General features: G+C 44.8%; 1 protein-coding gene across 2 annotated transcripts in view; it reads right to left on the reverse strand.

Moving 5' to 3' along the window:
* The window catches only part of PRKCB (protein kinase C beta), a 304,436-nt gene that overhangs the window by 69,870 nt on the left and 214,415 nt on the right, over window positions 1-20,151 (reverse strand). For both annotated transcript variants that reach the window (XM_023616107.2, XM_023616108.2), the window contains exons 8-9: window positions 16,521-16,617; window positions 11,422-11,568 (exon numbers count right to left, since the gene is read on the reverse strand). In XM_023616107.2, the coding sequence (XP_023471875.1) occupies window positions 11,422-11,568; window positions 16,521-16,617 (244 nt within the window). The remainder of the gene's footprint in view (window positions 1-11,421; window positions 11,569-16,520; window positions 16,618-20,151) is intronic.

Genomic DNA, 20,151 nt, shown 5'->3' on the forward strand with positions numbered 1-20,151 from the left:
GGGCAGTGAAACTATTCTGTATGATGCTATAATGGTGGATACATGTCATCATACATTTGTCCAAACCCATAGGACGCACACCACCAAGACTGACCCCTTATGTAAACTGTGACTTTGGGTGATAATGATGTGTCAATGTAGGTTCATCGATTGTATGGGGACGAACTCTAGTCGGGGATGCTGATCCTGGGGGAGGCATGGATCTCTGTGATAGAAAAGCTGAGTTTTCAGATCAGAGGTCAGGTTGACAGGTGTTATTAAGATCTAAGCCTTTTAAAATGATGCCATGTCACACCTTAGATTTAATTAAGTTGAATTGTTGTCCACTACCAGAGAAGGCCAATGGAAGTGTGAAACAAAGTTGAGAATGGAGGTCCTTTTAGCCTACTCATCTCAGGGTCTTGTGTACTTGCTATTGTTAAGCAACTGTCACTACACCCGTGGCAGGAATGACTCACAGTGACTGCTGGGAAGGGGGAGGAGAGTGAATAAGAAGATTTAAACCTGAAACGCCAAGCCCCTGAGCTTTAAATGAAGATGTTTTGTTGGGTTTAATAAGAAGCATTTAATTGTTTAATTGGGTTGTAATAAGAAATGCAAAAGAACGACTATTTCAACACTCTGGGCTGCATCAAGTCTAATTATTGATATCAATAGAATTGATATGATAAAATTGATAGGTATCAATTCGAGTTATTGAAGTATCTTGAGCCAAAATCAGCGTTGGTGGCATATACAGTCAATTTTCTTTGAATCATATGTTATATTTGACAAAGCTAGATGGTTAAAATAAAAGCAGACTTAATTTGGCTGCTTTTTAGATGGTTCCCAGGGGGCAGAAAACAATAATTGATGCCTTTTACCAAAAGAAAATGCAATGAAACTCTTAAGGGTCCAGCATTCAGTCTCAACAATTAGGTTGCACAAAGGAAGCTGGTTCTCTGTAATCTGATCTGCCCTGGGCACACAAGCTTCCCTTTGTTGTTGGTATTACAAACGAACAGAGAATGGGCTTCCTCCAAGGCAGGAGAGGAACACGTGAGTGCAGCATAAGAGACTGGGTGGCACAGTGGTTATGCACTGGGGAGCCAGACTCCCAGGGTTTCAACCTGCATCCACAGCTGCCTGACTTTGCAAGTCTCTCACCTCTCTGAGTCTCTGTTTCCTCATCTGTCCAGTGGAGATAATAACAGCACCCACCTCAAGAGATCATTGTGAAGAATAAATAAAGAATGCATATAAAACACTTAGACGAGTTCTCAGTGCTCAAAATACATTATCAATCTCTGCAGTGGTTTTCAATAAGGTCAACACATAACGTGAAACTGGGTGGCAAGGAGGGGACAGAAACAAACCATGGCCTGTTTAATCATATTAATCATACATATTTGTACATCCAAAATATGTACCATGGGTGCTGGAGGAGTATAATCTACAGGCTTCTGCTGTTAGGTTTGTTGTTAAAAAAAAGATTATGGGTTATGCTGTTAGTAACCAGGGGTTCATCTTAACAGGACTGTGAATTCGGAAATAGCACATAAAGATGCAGTGGAGATAGATGTGCGGAGGGGAGCAGGAACTATGACAGCACGATAACTGGACCAGTGGCCATGAATTATCACCTGAAACCGAGTTTCCATGTTAATAGGCTCTATCTGGCCCTTCAATAACAGGACTAACTTTGTATTATTTTTCCCAAAGAGTTAGGCAGCATTTTAAAGAATACAATCTTAAAGGAAACTCCCACTTTGGTACCAAACAGGCCAGTCATTTTCTTCCTTCTGTTAGAGAGACTGCCCATACCACATCGGCTTTTCAGAGAGTCTGTTCCTGTCGTCCTAACTGATGGGTGGCTGGAAAAGTGACCCATCCCCGTTGGCCACAGCTAATTGGATCGTATGGCCATCAGCTTCTCATTCCTGGTATTTCAGAATTCTAGGATGTTCTAGATTTGAGAATCAGACATAGAGAATTGAGAAGCGACATAAGGCTGCGGGATGTGGTGCTGGTGCACATCCACGGAGAGAGACGTAAGCAAAAAGCAGGGATGGCAGATTAGGGGCCCCCAAGACGGGGACAACGGCAGTTGGGTTCCTGGAAGCTTTCTCGTTCCAGCTGCTTTTCCTGCCTTTCACTGTTGTGAGATACACAGAAACATGCCACGTCTTTCCAGTAAATACCCCCTTTATTCACTCTGACTTGACAATCTACTTGCAAGCAGGGCAGAGGGTTGTAAAACTTGAATTCCAGATATTTTACTTCCCTTGATATCATTAATTTTGTTGCGGAAAGGGGACCCTTATGCTTTCCTGTTGTGTAATTTACTATCTTCTGAGGAGTAAATGTAGGGGTTACAGAAAAGCAGTAAGTCACTTCATTGAGGAGAGACCTGGAAGAATTCAGAAAGCAGAAGGGCCTCCCAATGATTTGGGAAGATGAGTTGGCAAAAACACACTGCAATCAGAATTGCATATGAAAGACTGGGGGCTGGGAGGAAGGTGCCATCATTGGGATGAAACCAAAGAGAAGGCAGGAATCCAAGATCAGACAGCGAATGTCAAAAGGTTCTCTGGAAGAGGATTAAGGGAACAGGTAGCTAAAGACTTTCAGCTATCTGCGAACCATACGATAAAGGAACTCGCCATATGGTGCAGGAAGATAGCAGAGCAGGGTGAAGTAAAGGGAAGTACTTTTGTCTGTAGGATTATGTAACCACATCTAATGTATGTACGCATATGAGTGCGTGAGAATCCACAGCACTAATGAGATTAAAATTAGGATAGACTCCCACAACAGGAGCACCAAGATGAGAAAAGGCCTTTGTTACTGGTATGAACTAAACTGCCTTTTAATCTCCTCAGGAAATTTCTTCCTGTTGTAATTCAGTGCTGCACTGGCTTCCAGGAGAACACGCTGTAGTCTGGGTCTTGCAGTCCTGCATTGTTCTCTTGTGCCCAAACCCAAAGCGCATGCTACTTAAGTACCCCGGTGGCTTTTGGGGTGACAAGCTTGGGAGTTGCTGAGGGACGTGCTGGTTCTAGCAACCATGGTTGATGCCATCAAGCACACTAGGCATAGTGCTAGGGGTCACCATCTTTTTAGGGGCTCATGAAAGCATTTTAATTTCTTTTAAAATCACAAGAAAAAAGTAAACTTCTAGGTTTGCTTTAACATAAAATATTAATATATTTGTCCTTATACCATTGCAGTCATAAGATATAATTTTTAACTTTTTTTTCCCCTGGTGGAAGCAGGAATTCATAATGCAGATCTGTGGCAGTTTTGAAACCGCTTTTTCAAAAAAGAAAAGACTAGCAGTTTGGTGGAGATGAGTAAAATGCAAAGTAGAGAAGAGTGCTGTAAGAGATGGAAAGAGTCAATTGGAATCAGAAAATCTCATTTCAAGTCCTGGTCCTGTCTCCTCCCAGCTGTGTGGTCCTGGGGAGGTTACTCGATCTCTCTGACTTATAATTCCCATATAGATATAATAGGGTTAATAACAGTAACTACCCTACAGGGCTGTGGTGAGAATTAATATGTTGTAATGCATGTAAACCCATAGCATGGTCCCTGGCAGTCAGTATGAGCTCATTAAAAGTTGGAGGCAATGGGGGGCTGGCCCCGTGGCCGAGTGGTTAAGTTCGCGCACTCCGCTGCAGGCGGCCCAGTGTTTCGTTGGTTCGAATCCTGGGCGCAGACATGGCACTGCTCATCAGACCACGCTGAGGCAGCGTCCCACATGCCACAACTAAAAGGACCCACAACAAAGAATATTCAACTATGTACCGGGGGGCTTTGGGGAGAAAAAGGGGAAAAAAAATTTAAAAAATCTTAAAAAAAAAAAAAAAGTTGGAGGCAATGGGGATGGAGGTGAGCGGAATTGGAGAGGGTGAGGATGGGAGACAGAGTGGGTGAGGATGAGAAGAAATGGAGGGCGAGGGTTGAAAGGGAACCAGCTGTGGAGTTAATGCACGCACTAGAGATGCTGCCAAGACGTGGAGGATCCCACAGGTTGAAGCCTGCGGGAGATATGAGAAAGGCAGTCGCTGGAAGAGTGAAGTCCCTTCTCATGAGCCCTCTCAGGAATCCCTGCTGACGGCTCCCAGTTCCAGCGAGTGTCTGCACATGGATCGGTGATTGACAGGCACAGAGCAACGAGGGAGAACAGAAAAGCTGAAGCCTTCCATCACTGTGGGCATGCAGTTTGTCTAATGGCAGAGGCTCAGAGTAAGAACAAGGCATGCAAACTCTGTTACACATAGAGGGAAAAAGAAGAGAAAGGAAAAAAAAAATAAGAAGAAGGAGGAAAAAAAAGAAGAGGGGAAAATGGTTAACCTCCTAGACTACGTCTGTGACGTGGTGCTGAGGAGACCACTGTGGAGAGTAGGAATACAAGTGTTAAGCACCAAGCAATCAAGAGCCCAAGAACCAAACCTCACCTGTTAAATGCCACTCACTAGCTGTGTGACTTTAGTAAGTTATTTCAAGTTTCTGCATCTCACGTCCTCATCTGTAAAATGGGGATAATAGTAGCTACATTACAGCATGTGAGCCAATACCTATAAAGTGCTTACGGCAGAGCCTGGCATGTAGTAAGGACTCAAAACATTAGGTGGTATCATCGTCATCATCACCGCTAGAATATGTGTTTCTTGAGGGCAGGTATTTTTGTCTGTTTTGTTCATGGCCATTTCCTCTGCACCTAGAAGCGTGCCGGGCACATAGTAGATGCTTGACAAATACTTCCTGAATGAACAAATCCTTAATTATGCCTGTCAGTGGGCAGTTATTATAAAAATGATGACTTCTCTCCGCTATGGGGTTCCAATCTCAGTCTCAATTCCTTTCCCTCATGCCTGCCCTCTGCTGTTATAAGCAGCCCCCACGCCTCATGCTCAGATCTGGAGAATTAGGACCTAAGAGATCAATGATAACGTGGGATACAGTTGTTTCCGAAGTGGCTGAGGGTAGAAGTCATATTGCAAAAGGATAAGGCCTGGGTGGGGGGAGGAAGTGGAGGCAGTATACCTCAAAAGACCAGACTGATTCCCTGGATATATTCAGTGAGTAAAGGATGGAGAAGGGAGGGTCCAGATCACAGGAAAGATTTTTAAGGACACAGGAAATATTGAGCACGCTCATCTAAAGGAAAGGATCTGGGGGACAGGGAAGATCAGAGACTTTCTGTACCTTTAGGTATGTGCAAGATATGTAGCAAAAGATTTCACATTCTTAGAAATGCAAGGGTATTGAAGTGCCAAATTGTCACAAAAGTGTAAGATTTTAAAAGAGTTTTTCACAAAATGTAGTACTCATACCATCATCAGTACAAGGACAAGATTTTTTTTAATAAATTCTCCTGAAACACATTAAATATACAGCTGATATATCAAGGCTGTGATTTCACAAAAGTTGTTGCTTAAGGCAATGCTAAGAAGAAGACAAGGAAGTCAGTTAAATGAATTTAAAGAAAAATACTTAAGATAGTAAAAAGGAGGTATGTACATGACAGAAAAAAATAAACAGGTGCATGAATAACTAATATTTGGGACACTTGGCCACAGCCACACACAATCCAATCATACAGTCTGAATTTTGAGCCAAAGGAGTTGGCGTCAGCACCTTGGAGAGAGGCACTCATGAGCCCAGTCTCTAGGGGTGCCTTAGTGGAAGTGGCCACCGCCTAAGCCTCAAAGGCTTCCTCAGTGACACTCAGGCATGTGATGTCATCAATCTCCTGGGGCATTATCTAGGAAAGTCAAGCACCAGAAAAGGAGGCTTAATGGTTTTGTCTCTCCCCTTCTGGCTTTTGATTTTAGACCATGTTAGAGGCATAGAGAGCAACAGACCTGGATGGCGGGACTTTTTGAAGAAATAAATGTAATACCTGGGCACCCAGTTTCTAAGGACCTTCCACTTTTTCCCTTTAATTTCATAAGCTGCTGAATTCTTCCGACTTGATTTATTCCTGGCTTATGCTATGCTTCAGGAAAAGCAGCAGTAACACCTGGCATGCTCCATGATTTGAACACAAGGAAATGTCACTGAGAAGAGGAGCTTGAAGGTTTTTGTTTGTGGGGCATGACAAACTGGGAATTCTACAGGGAAAAGTCAGATCTTGTGTGTCCTCAAGAAAAATTCCAGCCAGAGCTGAAAAGTAGGGAGAGTGGCTGAGACCACGAGCTTTCCACCAAAATTGTTCTCCCAGCTTCCCTTGCACTGAGGCATGGCCCTGTGACTAAACTGTCTCTAACAGAGTGTAGGCAGAAGTGATGGGTGCCACTTCCAAACCAAGACTTTTAAGAAGTAGTTTGTGCCGCCTCTGTACTCTTTTTCCCCTCCTCCTTCTGAATGTAGACAAGAAGGTCACAGAGATTAATGCAGCCATATAAGATGGAAGGAACCTGTGACCCTTCATCACCATGTGGAGAGAGTGGACGAGGCCAGGAGCATCCCTTTTGGACTGTTACATGAATGAAAACTAAATTTCTACGGTGTCTGAGCCAGTATACATGTGGGGCCTATTTGTAGCAGCAGTTGAATCCTCTCTAACTAATATAGGAGCTTAGGTGTCCTGGCTGCCACACAGATCAACGAAGCCTGGCCTGGGGGTGGAGTGAGGAAGAGGAGACATTCTGAGATTTCCATTTGCTCCCTCCCCTCTTTGCACAGTTAACTCAGCCTTTAGATACAGCTCAAGAGCCACGTTCTTGCAGAAGCCTTCACTGACTTCAGTGAGGGCTGATGCCACTCCCACGCGCTCTCACAGCCCACAACAAGCATCGCAGTTGCACTTTACATCTGTTAGTGTGATTTTCTTGATTAATGTTTATATCCCCATTGGGTTTTAAAGTACGTATTTTTCAAAACTCAGAATGATACATTTACTTGTGCATTTTGTTGTATGTAAATTTTACCTTAAAAATTATCAAAAACAAACATTGAATTCTGGTTAAATGATAAGCATGCTGAAGAATTTAGGGGTAAAGTGTACCAATGTCTTCAACTTGCTTTGAAATGCACTGAAAAATGGATTGACAGAGGGACAGATAGATGGATAGATACGCAATAAAGCAAATACAGTCAAATGTTAATTGTAGAATCTAGGTATTTGATATTATGTATGTTCACTGTATAATTCTTTCAATTTTTCTGTGTTTTTAAAATTTTTCACAATAATATGTTGGGGGAAAAGTTTAATGAGAGGAGGGACCATGAGTCCATTATATAAAGAGAATTATTCTACCTAGAGTTTATTTTCCATTAGTAATCATAATGTTCCGTGATCTGCTTCTATTTTTACTTTGTGTTATGTCACGGACATCTTTCCATGATGATAGACAGGCAGACAGACAGATAGCGATGAGAGAGAAAGAAGACAGAGAGAGACTTCATTCTTTTGAATGTATCATGGATACACCCTTATACATTTAACTTTCACACTACTGATGAACACTCGGGCTATATTCATTTTTTTTCTATTACCCATCACTTTCCATGATAGATCTCTTACAAAGACTTTTGTGCTGTTGGGTTTGAACTCCTTTATTTTAGATCTATGTCCACCACAGCATACACCTGCTTCTCCCCACATCTCCCCCACATTAGCACACTACCCTTCATAGGCAAGAGTCAGAGATATAAAAGAATAAGAAAGGCCCCATTCAAACTTGCCAGTATAACTTTTTTAAAAGACTTGGATCCTATGAATCACTACCACAAGCACATCTGAAATCTCAGAAAGCAAGCAGTAGCAGCATTAATTAAAGATTTAATGGATATTTATTGTGACAGTACTTCAGGGGTAATGAATCAAGTTTATAATGTATAGAGTTGTATTTTTGCTGTGTATATACCACATCAGGCACTTGCTGTGTTTACTTTATAAGGTCCACTTGTATAATGAATCTGGACAGTCTGTATCTGCCCAGTTGATATATTTGGAGCACAATTTTAACTCCAGTCATCACTCGACAACCACAGAGGTTAAATTTCTAAAAAGTGCAGTGGTTGGCAAAGCTGAAGTCAAAGGTTCAGGAAATCATAAAAAATAGAGAGTGAAGGATAAAACCATACAATAAACATTAAATAATAAATGAATAATACATTCAAACATTCTATAACAAAAGTCCTAGAAGGCATCTATCTCCAAGGAAGCCAGACATGCCAAGATGCCCTGCTCTGGTAAGACAACCCCTCCAGGTGAGCACTCTCACCTGATGGGGACAGCACGCTCTCCAACCTGCTCTTCTTTTTAAAGGGTTTGAAACAGGCTCACTTGTTCGGAACTCAGTGGCCTTCCCACTGGCTTTCTCCCTTGTTCCATTTTCATAGGTCTTAGCACACTGTTTGTCATTTCCTAGTCGCTCCACAAATTATGACAGTGCTGAAGAGCATGTTTTCCAGGGCCAGACCTGGCTCAGTGGGCCCGGGGGAGGGGAGGTGTAAACGGATTCCCCAAAGGTCGATCCGTGTCATCTCTCGAAGGGGGAGAGCAACTACTCCACTTGTTTGTCCATTTAAGGGGCTTGATCAACATACCTAACAAGATTGCAAAAAGTTAAAAGTAGACATTCGAATATAAAACCACAATAAAATCATCAGTAAAACTGGAGTTGCAAAGGGTTACTCTATGCTTTAAAGGCTCAGAGAAGTTTCTGTTAGTCTATTTTGCTAGTCACGGCATGCTGTTGTTTTCATCTGTGATGTATTTGATGCCACATTCCTAGACTGGAACAGAACTCTCAATTATTATAACAGTTTCGTGGAAACATAAGATCTATTCTCTCTCATTCCCTCACTGCTCCCCAGTGACCCACTCTCCCACTTCTTTACCCACCCCCCCCCAACCCCAATCCCGTTCTGTAAGTCCCTCCGGAACTTCCAATCCTCAATCAAAAACTCTCAAACCTATATTGTTAAGTGATCAAAAAAGTGCAGAATTATGTGTATAGTACGGTAACTTTTGAGGTAACAAGGACAAGAATAAAAATGCATATTTGTCCAATTAGCATAGAGAAACCGGAAAGATGCAAATTAAATGAAAAGTGTTTATATATGGAGGGCAATAGCAGCAAGGGGGCACAGAAAGACATGAACTTGGGTGGGAGCAAGACTTCTCAATGTTTATCCTTTTAACATAATTTTAATTATGAACCATGTGAATACATCACTTATTAAAAATATAACGTAATTTTTTCAAACTCCCCGACAGCCTCCGCACGTTAGAGCCTCTTCTGCCTTTAGATCACTTTCTTCCTCGTCCTCACGGAAACAGCTCCATCTTTGAGATCTAAATGTCTCTCTTCTTCCTAGCATTTTATCTCTCGATCTTACCCATTGGTTTGTCATCCCTAAGCCTCTAGACTCCTTTCCTACGCAGGTTATGATTCTCTTCCTGCTTTGACTTCCTTCCCGACCTGGTCTAGATAGCATTTTTAGTCGTTTATTCAGTACACTTTGACTGGGCATCTGCTAGAATCCGGCTCCGTGGGACCTGCAGTGGGCGACACTCTTCCCAGAATCCTTCACTCCCTTATTACTGAAAACTTCTGGTTCACTGGTCCTGCTAATCTCCACCCTTAGCTCAAACCCACCGTCGACTTCTCCATCTCCACACCCAGGTTGCTCAGAACTGAGGGCAAAAAGCGCACTTCCATTACCAACTGCTGTACTCTAACTTTATGGACCCCGGAGCTGCTCAGCAATCTGGGTGCGTGTGTTCTACTCTCTGTTCCGGTTCCATGCTGAGGCTCTTCAATCTTTGGGCCGCCACCTCAGACCCCTCTTCCATCTCAGCAGATGACCATGTGACCCACAGACAGAGAAAATCCGTGCATTCAATCTAGGCCCTGAATGAGTTCAATCCGTACGCACTGGAAGTACAGTGGGGAACAGACAGAGGTGGTCTCTGCTCTTATGGAGCTTAGATCTCAGAAGGAGAAGAGAGACAAACCAATAAACAAACAAGAAAAGCATCATCTGGCGATGGGTGCTATGAAAGAGTTAAATATCATGGAGGATGAATGCATGGCTCTTTGAGTGGGTCGTCAGGGAAGGCTTCTCAGAAGAGGTGACATCTAAATTGAGATGAGAATTACAAGAAGGAGTCAGTCTTGAAAGACCGAAGGGAACAGCATCACAAAAGCTCTAAGAGAGGAAGGAACTTTGCATGTTTCAAAAAGCCCAAGAGACACCACTGTGGCCAGAGCACTGTGGATGACAGAGAGCCAAAAAAGAAGTCATCATGCAGAGGACAAGGGTCAGACTGTCAGGAGAGGTGTAAACTGAGGACGTAGAATGGAGTTTATTCCAACTGTGACGGGAAGCCATTGGAGGGCTGTATGCAGGGGAGTCTTGACTTAACAGAAGTTCCTAAAAATGACTATGGCTGCTAAACAGGATCACAGGCAGGGAAACTAGTTAGGAGCTCCTGCAGTGGTCCAGGCGGTACGCACGCTCTAGATTAGGGTTGCACTAGCGAAGATGGAGGGAAGTCAGTCAACTTGTGACAGGCTATGGAGGAGGATCTGGCAGGAGTCACCACATGTGGCGGGGCTGAGGGGAGCGTGAGGGAAACTCAAGGATAACTCCCACGTTTTTGACTTAAGCTACAGAGATGGAGAAGAAATTTATATTTTTTGCACACCTGAGTTTGCGGTATGAGATTTATACTAGACATGTTTGTGGCACACAAAGGGATTCAAAGACTCTAAACAACACTAAACAAGTCAAGAATACTTAGAACACAATCTCAACTTGAGTACAACAGTGTCTCCCGGTATCTATGAAAGCATCCAGCATCATCCTACGAGTCCCAGGGTCATCCTTCAACTGTGCTGCTGCTCGAAAGCAACGGCTTCCATTCTTGGCTGCCAGAGTGATCTTTTCCAAAGGCAAATCTGATCGTGTCACTTCTCTGCTTAAAAACTTTCAATGGCTCCCCATTGCACTGTAAATAAAATCCAAACTCATCACAGCTCATGAGGCTTTACATGATCAGGCCTCTGCCTATCTCTGCAACCTCACATCCTCCTACCTCCCCTGGCTCAGGACTTTTGGCCCCAAAATCTTCTGATGGTACCTAGAATGCACTAAGCCCTTCCCCCACCTCAGGACCTTTGCACTTGCTATTCTCTCTCCTGGGAAAATTCTTTCCTAGCCCTTGGAATGCATAGCTGGTTCATTCTCATCCTTCAGGTTTCAGTTTATGTCACCTCCTCAGACAGTCTGAGTGGGTCCCCTCTTGACTCGTTTGTGGCACAGCACTCTATCCATTTCCTTCATGGTATTCATTACCAACTGTAGTGCAGACTTAGTGACTTTTTACTCCGTCCCTCAGTGTAAGCCCCATATGAACAGCAAACGCGCCTGCCTTGTTAGCTGTTCTGGAGTGGGTGAGGCCACCGAGCCATACTGTACCTTGCCAAAGCTGCCTTTCCCCAGCACCATCAGGAAGTTAAAATCGGTCAGCTTCATCCGGTCCCTGTTCCCATTGTTGTCAAATTTGGATATGGTGTTGGTCGTCTTTTCTTCTGGAGTCTTAGTCCCCTGACTGATCTTGGCCCTCTGGAGGGAGAAGCACACAGAAAACATCATCAGGGTTTGAAGATGCTCTTGGAGGAAGGCACACGTAGACGGTCCATGCTGTGGTTCCTGCAACTCGCGGCCCCCCATCTCGGTGAATAGAAGCATGGTCAACATCCACGCTGCAAGCCCTAAACCTGGAGACCATCCTTGGCACCTCCTTTCCTCCTTTATCCCTCATGTCTCATCCACCACCAGGAGCAGTCATTTTTTCCCCCATAGCTGTCGTTAGAATTCATCTACTTCTTTCCATCTCCACCAACACCACCTGTCATCATCTGTCACCTGGATAGCCCACCTTGGTCCCTCCACACTGGGCTTCACATGCAGCCAGAGTGACTTTCCATTTCTTCACATCCAACCAAGTTGCCACTTGCTTCAGTAGTGACCCATTATTGTTAGGATAAAGACCTCGGTGCTTTCACTGGCCTATGTGGCCCAGTATAATCAGGCCCTACCTGGTCTCCAAACTCATCACTTCTTGGGTCCTTCTTCCCTGAAACCCAGCTTCATTCTCCTTTCATGCCCTTAAATGTCCCAGGCCCCTCCTGCCTCAGGGCCTTTGCACATGCTGTTGCTGCTGTGTGGATGGCTCTGTCCCCCTTGCCGGCCTAGTTACCCCCCGCTTCACATTTTCACTTCCTCAGGGAAGGGTTCCTTGATCCCTTCTGTCTGGATTAGGTGTCCCTATTTGCTCCCTTCATCGACCTCACTTCCCGTTTATATTGGATAATAATTGTCTGTTCATTTGTTTCCCCCAGTAGACTGGAAACTGCACAGGCACCGAATGTCTCATTCTCTGCAATTTCCCTGACAACTAGGAAAGTTTCCGGCTAAATATTTGGTTGGATAAATGGATGAATGAGGCCCATGTTTGTCCTCAGTGCAGTGGGGGAAGGGCTTGCTGCTGTGAGCCGAGTGGTGACTCAGAGTGGCAGCAAATGCTTTGGAACAAGGAGAGAGAGGACGCCAGCAGTGAGACCTGCAGCTGCCAGGGCTTTGTTACTGGATTCGCTTCTGGGAGCAAGAAAACTGTGGAGTTAAAAGCTTGGGTTAGCATCCTGCCCCGGCGTGGGTAAGCTAAGTGACCCTGAGTGAGTCAGTGGGCTCAGGACGCTCCTCCCTGCAAACATCCCACAACTTCCCGTCTCTCGCAGGAAAACAGCTGAGGGCCACAGCTGAGGGCCACAGACGACCCTGGTCCTCTGCACCCTCTCTGATTTCAGGCCCTTCTCCTTGCTGCTGCCACACTGGTCTCACTGCTATTCTCTGAAAGCTCTAAACATGTTCCTGCCCCTGGGCCTTTGCACTCGCTGTCCCCTGTGCCTAGAGGTTTCTTTCCCCAGAGCTCCCTCCCCCCTGAATGCACAGCCTTTCCCAAGGCCGACTTGCAATAGCTCTCATTTGAGTTTGTGGCCCCTACACGGTGAGCCTCTGCAGGACAAGAACCCTGTCCTCTGTCCCTCTGAAAGTCCCATGATGTCCCAGCAGGTACTCATCAAAGAGAAACTGAGGCCCCAAATAAAAGGATCCTTTATCCTGCTGGGCCGGATATGCCTTCAGACACAGGAATACACTAATGGTTGCGTTTTCATGTCTGCAGCTGAGAGCACTGGAACTCGGGGCTCAGAGGGACAGCAGACTGCCTGCCCCTCTGAGCAGAGCCTGCCTCCTCCCAGACCATCCACACCAGGGAGAGTGGAGGCGTCCTGGCAGCCAGGCTCCCGGCACCATTCAGACGATGCATGCCTGTCCTGGCTTCAACTAGACCCCTCTGCCACCCCCACCCCTCCAAGGAGCTCGGACGGGCACTCCCAGCCCAGCAGCAGGGGTAGAGACCTCAGGAGGCAAGGAGTCCCCGTAGATGCTCCCCAACCCCCTGCAGCCCTTCCAAAGCCCAGAAGGAGCTTCCAAGAGGGGCTGATCACGATAACGACGACCTGACGTGTGAACGCTCTGACACGCCGGATGCTGTTCTAAACGCATTAGCTCATTCAGCCCTCACATAACCTCAGGAGGCCAGAAGTGTGTGATTCCCCCATTTTACAGATGGGGGATGGAAAGCTCCGAGAGAGGAAGTAACTTGCCGACAGCACTCAGCAGGAAGGGCAGAGCTTGGATTCACACTCAGCAGCCTGGCTCTCAACCAACCTGAACAGAGAATGGGCTACACTGCACAGATGCGCCCAGTGTCCCGCCAAGACCCCCGGGCGCTCTCCTCTCTACACCTGTGACACCGCCTGAGGGCTCGCCTCCTGGCCACAGGAGCAAGCACAGCCCACAAGCAGGGCAAGTGGAAAGTGCTGGCGAGTTAATTCCCCTGGAAGCAGCCCTCGGCCGGGGACGGAAGGAGCTGGTGGGTGGATCATGCTTCAGCTGCCTGCCTCTTGGCTGGGAGACCCTGCAGCACACATTCAACTCCCAGAGTTCTCCAGTGGATTACAGCCCAGCTGCCCACAGTGGGACTTGGGAAGACACCCCTTCCTGTCCCTCATCACATTCCCTCTACTCTATGATGCTCTGGGATCATCTCCCAGAGAAACTCCTTGCACTTGGATCCTCAGCGTCTGCTTCTGAGGAAACTCCAAGCAGGACAATGGCCAGCTTTGGGATGTTAGAAAGTTGCTTAATTCCTCTGGGCCTCAGTTTGCTCATCTGTAAAAGAAAAATGAGGATGATAACAGTACCTGCCATTCAGGGTTGTTGCAAAGATGGAATTAAATGAGTTCAGATTTCTACAGCACATAAGAAATGGCACACAGGAAGCATTTTGTTTAAAAAAACTCATTCTGAACCATCTGGAATGGAGTCTTTCCTTCTCTGGCCCAGCGGCAGGCCCACGGTCCGATGAAAGCCCCCCAGAGAGCCTCCTCCGATGTTCTGAAACCCACCACGTGCAGCACGGCACCCTGCTCACCCCGCGTGAAATTCTATTACCCCGGCTGCAGCAGCTCGATTTTACCGGCACTCAGAATTTCCCCAGATAAGAGGCTTGAAAGTAATTTCTGAGTCATTCTGGGTGCTAATTGGTTATTACATAGGGATTACATTTCTCACATTCAAGGTCAACTGAAATTTCTCTCTGTGTCTGAGAACAATTTTTGGTCTGCTGGAAACATTTTTTTAATCAACAACTATGGTATGGAGCGATTATAATTCAGGCATAAACAAGCATTTAAAGGCTCTTGCTAGAAATAAAGGGACACATTTTGTTGCGTGTGGATAAAACAGTCCTTTCCTGCAAGCCAATAACTGGCCCAGACAAACGCTCTGTTCATATAGGCGATGCTTTCCTCGGTGTTCTGAAATGTCACCACAGCTGCCCTAGGACTGAAGAAATCATTTTGTAAAACCCAGCCTTCATATACAAGAAAGTACTGGCCTTGTCTTTTCATCCACAACAGTGCATTTTTAACCCAGCAGCAAATGGACACGTCTTCATCAGAAAGTTGAGGGAAGGAGATGCAAATCTTCTGGAAGGACAGCCCTCCTGTCCGAATCAAGCGTCCAGTTCTCAGCTCTATAGGTGGGGAAGTTCTTTTATGAAGTCACTCGGGCTTGAGCAGACTCTACGGGAATGACGCTTAGTTATCGAGTTCACTGGAGAATGACTGGGGAGCCCAGGGCCAATTCCATTTGTTTCCAGGAAGGGATATCCCACGGGGTCGGAACCATCACCCCAGTCCACGTTTTGCGGCGGGCACAGGCTCAGGACAAGAGTCAATACTCAAGTGCTTTTTCTGTCAAATTGAGGGGGAAACTAACATGGCTCTTGGGATAAATGCCAAAATCCTGTTAAGGCCAGCACAGTCTTTCTACTCTGACCCCCACCTATTTCCCCAGCCTGACCTTGAACTCACCCTTGACTCTCTCTGTTCTACCCACACTGGTCTTCTTTCAGTCTCAGATAGTTGCTATACAACTCCCACCACAGGGCCTTTGCACATGCTGGCCTCTCTGAATGGAATTCTCTTTCCCTCTCTTTACTTGGTTCACTTCCACTGTTGCTTCCTCAATGAGTCCTTCCTGGTCCTCTCAGACAAGGTTACATTTCCCTCTTATATAGTCTCAAAGTACCAAGGACCTCTCTTTCACAGAACTTTACCTGGTCATCATTTTTTTTCTTCGCTTGGGTGATTATCTGATGAATAACAATGGTGGTAATCTATTTCATTTTAGCTATTTTATACATTTTTTTCAATCAGTAGGCCATCATTGCTTATCTAGAAGTGATGATTTCCCATCAGAGTCAGTATACTATTGAGTTTGTGTGAACAAAATAATGTTTTCCCTCACAAAACTACTCTAAAATCATTCAACACACATATAAGGAAAGTAGTCAAACCTGTCTTGCCCAAAACATTTTCTTTGTAAAACTAGGATGTGGCTACACACCGGACACCTGCACAGAGATGAAATGGAGGGGCTCATCTGAGATACAGCAGAGCCAGCAGCACGGCCGAGCGCTCTTGGTCTTTAGAAGGTACACCCACGGGCGTCATGAAGTCGCCTCACAATCAATTCCACTTGCTAGCAGTACAGCACCCTGCCAACAGATCCAAGTCCAGATTCTAGGCCTCAGCGAGCCTCGCTGACTCAGCCACCAAAACACGTCACTACTCTGTCCGATTCTTCCTTTCGCCACGACCACCATCCCAGTCCAAGCCACCATCCAAATGACCTGGGCAGCGAATGAGCACTTCTGAGGAAAGGTCTAACCCTGAAGGAGGACGGGGAGGCAGGAATGGCTTTTCGAGGCGGGGAATACTTAATTGGGGTCTTGAAGGATGAATAGGAGTTTTCTGGGATATGGAACAACATTATAAAGGCACAGAGTCGTGAAAGGCCTTAGTAGAAACCACACCATAAACAGAAAACCAGCACGGGGGCAGACTCGATCAGGTCCCGCTGACGCAGAAAGGAAGACAGCTCACCTCGAACTTCTGCCGCAGCTCTTCACTGCCCTCGCCTCCTTCCGGCGGCACAGGCACGTTGAAGTACTCGCCTTCCTCCTGGCTCAGTAACTTAAACCTGAGGGGAGACAAGGGGCAGGACAAATCCCGTGACTCGACTTGATATGATTTGGTTGATGAGGATAAGAGAAGGAGGCCTATGAAAACCTCTACTTTACAAAACGTGTTGAGGGTTTTCGTTTTGGGGTGTGTGTGCGCAGCCAGGTATACACTATAGACTTCTGTAACTATTCCATGGGCATCAGCATAAAATTATAGTCCGCGCCGGTAGGATGCAAAGTTCCCTCTCCCTCTCTGTCTGGCTGTCTCTGTCCACACACACACTTTTCTTCGTTGTAGCATTCAACACTGCATGTTTCTCCCTCCCTGTCCATCCAGTGCCTCCTTACTCTGAAAGCACGCCACGAAGCTCTCCCCCCGTCAGGGCACTCTCATCGCAGCCTCCCAGCACTGCGACCGTCTCCACTTTACGCACACGGCCGCCTCGCTGTCCTGGCACCCAGCGGCATTTGGACGACTATGAACTTCACTCCACGGTGCTGCTTTTCCCGGCAGAAGCTTTCCCAAAGTGTTCTGTATTGAACACTTGAGAAGCGGTATTCCTTGGTGGTTAAGTACACAACCCCCGGAGTCAAACTATGCCTGTGCCCAGATCTCGCCTCTGCCCTTGCCTCCTTGGATAACTGGATACGTTGGTCACGCCCTCTGAGCCTCGATTTTTTTCTCCTCTACAAATTGGAATAAAAGCCTCTTTTTCACAGGATTATTGTAAAGCCAAGACATGATGATGCATGCATAACCATAAACACGCTGCCTGGCATTTAGCAAGTGTTCAATGAAGGGCATTGTCATCATCAGTAGTGGTATCAAAATTATTATAATAAACATGATGGCTTCAGTTTATTTCTTGGCTACAAAGATGTTTCCATCTACTCAGAGGATGAGATGAGAGTGAAGAAGGAAAAGAGACATTCCAAAGGCATTTGAGTCAGTAGAGGGGAAAAAAGATCCCAAACGCCTCATTCCCAAAGAGACTTCCTAAACCAAATTTACGACGCTCATCACAACTTTCTTCTCCATTCACAAATCTTCCTAGGCTGCTTCTAAAAATAGGAGGATAGGTGATTCAAAGCAGAGACGACAATTCGAGTCTCTACGCCTCCACATTTACACTCAATGCTCTTCTTCCAAGTTTCCATTGAAATTACCAAAAGAAACACAAAAATAAGAGAACATCTGTATCTTTGCTGGAAATCAAGAGGGTGCTATCCACACAGCAGGGACTTCCAGGAATTTCCACAAATTAAAGTAATAGTAAGAATATGGAGCAGCGTTTGGCAAACTCTATCCACCTTTGTGGATTTTGCTAAATCTGGATAGCATTATCAACAATGTTTTTCATTAAATCATCTCTTTTTTATAATAAATTCACCTTAAAAGGACACTTTATAGCTCTTCCTTGTAAAGAAAGTCAGTATCATTTGTTACAAAACAAGTAACTGTAAAAAAATAAACAGATGCAAATCAATGTTACTCAAGTCCACGTAGATGCGTTACTGACCAAAGGCTCTGAGACCCATCCCAGCCCTCTTTGCTAAAACGGCAGATCAGCAAGCAGCAAGTGTTACAGAGCGCTAAGGATACACTCTCTGAGACTTTCTCTTTGTAGTAATCTTAAGATTTGAAGGAGCACTGACAAAAGAATAGCTTTGTCAGGGAACAATTCAATATTATTTATACCCCAACCATGTACTATCTGAGCTGTTTGGGGTCCCACACTTTGGAAACTACAGGTAAAGGGGGGTTCACCACCTGTGATCAGTCAGTGGGAACCCCAAAAGAACCCCCATGAACAACCCCGGGTCAGACCATCAGCACTGGATGCGGGTCAGCAGGTGTGATCCACATTCAGGAAGTACGGGATGTCGGCCCCTGGAGCATCAGGCAGGGCGTGGTGCCTCAGCCACGTCACTGTGGCCTGTACACTGTCACTCCTGCCTCCAAGTAAGGACACTTGTGCCCATTAGAAAAGAGGATCAGGGACCCCTTTAAACCTTGAGTGGCACAAAACCAACATGGGAAGATGCCCCTCCGTGGGGCAGTAAGGCTGCCTACTGTGCAGCTGTCTGCAGCTATAGCCCTCCCCCAAATCTCTACAGGGAACAGGACCCCTGAGGTGACGAAGCAGAATTCCAAAAAACACCAAAGGCTCCTTTCTCCCTTTGTCTGGATAGGAAAGATTAGGACAGGGGCCCCCTTCATTTCTGTGCTCACCCTTCTATAGGGATGGGCAGATAGAGAAAAATAACAGGACGTAAAACTCATTCAAGTAAAGAGAAACAAGGAGGGAGCAGATAAGCACCTCCCATGAAATAGAACTATTGCCCAAACAGAGAAAATTCTAGAAAATATCTAATTCATATTTTCAATGAGATTCAAGAGGTCAGTGCATCTATGAAGGGAACAATCTGAGATTAGGAAAGATTACTTTCAGAAGAAAAATATATCTCCAAAGATCCATTGGAGATAGTGAACACTAGGATGAATAATTCTGATAACAATTAGTGAATTAGAAGACAGACTTGAGAAATTTTTCTGGCAGTTGGCTTGATATTTATTATATTGATTAGAATTGAACCGAATGCTTTATATACCACTAAGAAAAATGCATATTACCAAAATTAACATACAACACGAAAAGGGGGAATACTGCAACATACATGTCAGTGAAGACATGTTAATATCCTTCTTATATAAAAAGTTCTTAAAATCAATAAGAAAATGATAGGCAAAAGACAGGACCTAGTCATTTATAAATATAAACAAATGGCAACATACAAATGAAAATCTTCAACATGATTAGTAATAAAATATGTATAAAAATGTATATTATGTATAATATGTAAATACGTATAACTAGTAACAAAATATGTATAATCTTTGCATCATATCTTTGACATTTATAACATCAGATGTTGACAAGTGTGGGTGAAACGAAAACTCACACATCATTGGTGAGAACGTAAAAAGACTGAAAAAAGTTGCAGAACATTTTGTCAAATATGTTAGTATGCATGTGTTCCCAAAGCCATCAATTCCAGGTTGAGGAATTTATTAGGAAATAAAGCTATGCACAAAAGTTTTGCTACAAGTACATTTATTGTAGAATTACTTATATAGGTAAGCAACGCACACCTCATAATAAGAACATGATTGTGTAAGTTGAGGCAGAGCTATAGAAGGGACCATATGAAGCTATTAAAAATGATGTTGCCCAAGATTACTGAGTGACAGGGAAAGAGTTCATAGGTCATCGTTAGTGAAAAATGCAGGCTGCCAAGCAATATGTACGGTGAGACTTCACTGTTGTTCACACACACACATGCATACACACAGAAAAAATTGTGAGTAGTGTGGATAGTGATTCTCTCTGGGCACTGGGATCCTGGATGACATTTTCTGTTTGCTTATTTACAGTTTTCTAATAATGATTCCGTTAATAATAAGATTAACATTTACTGAATGTTTACCATTGACCACCTGACACTGGGCATTTCACTTATACTAACTAATTTAATATCACAACAATCCT

The sequence above is a fragment of the Equus caballus genome, chromosome 13, assembly GCF_041296265.1.
Source record: "Equus caballus isolate H_3958 breed thoroughbred chromosome 13, TB-T2T, whole genome shotgun sequence".
In the NCBI taxonomy this organism is placed as follows: domain Eukaryota; kingdom Metazoa; phylum Chordata; class Mammalia; order Perissodactyla; family Equidae; genus Equus; species Equus caballus.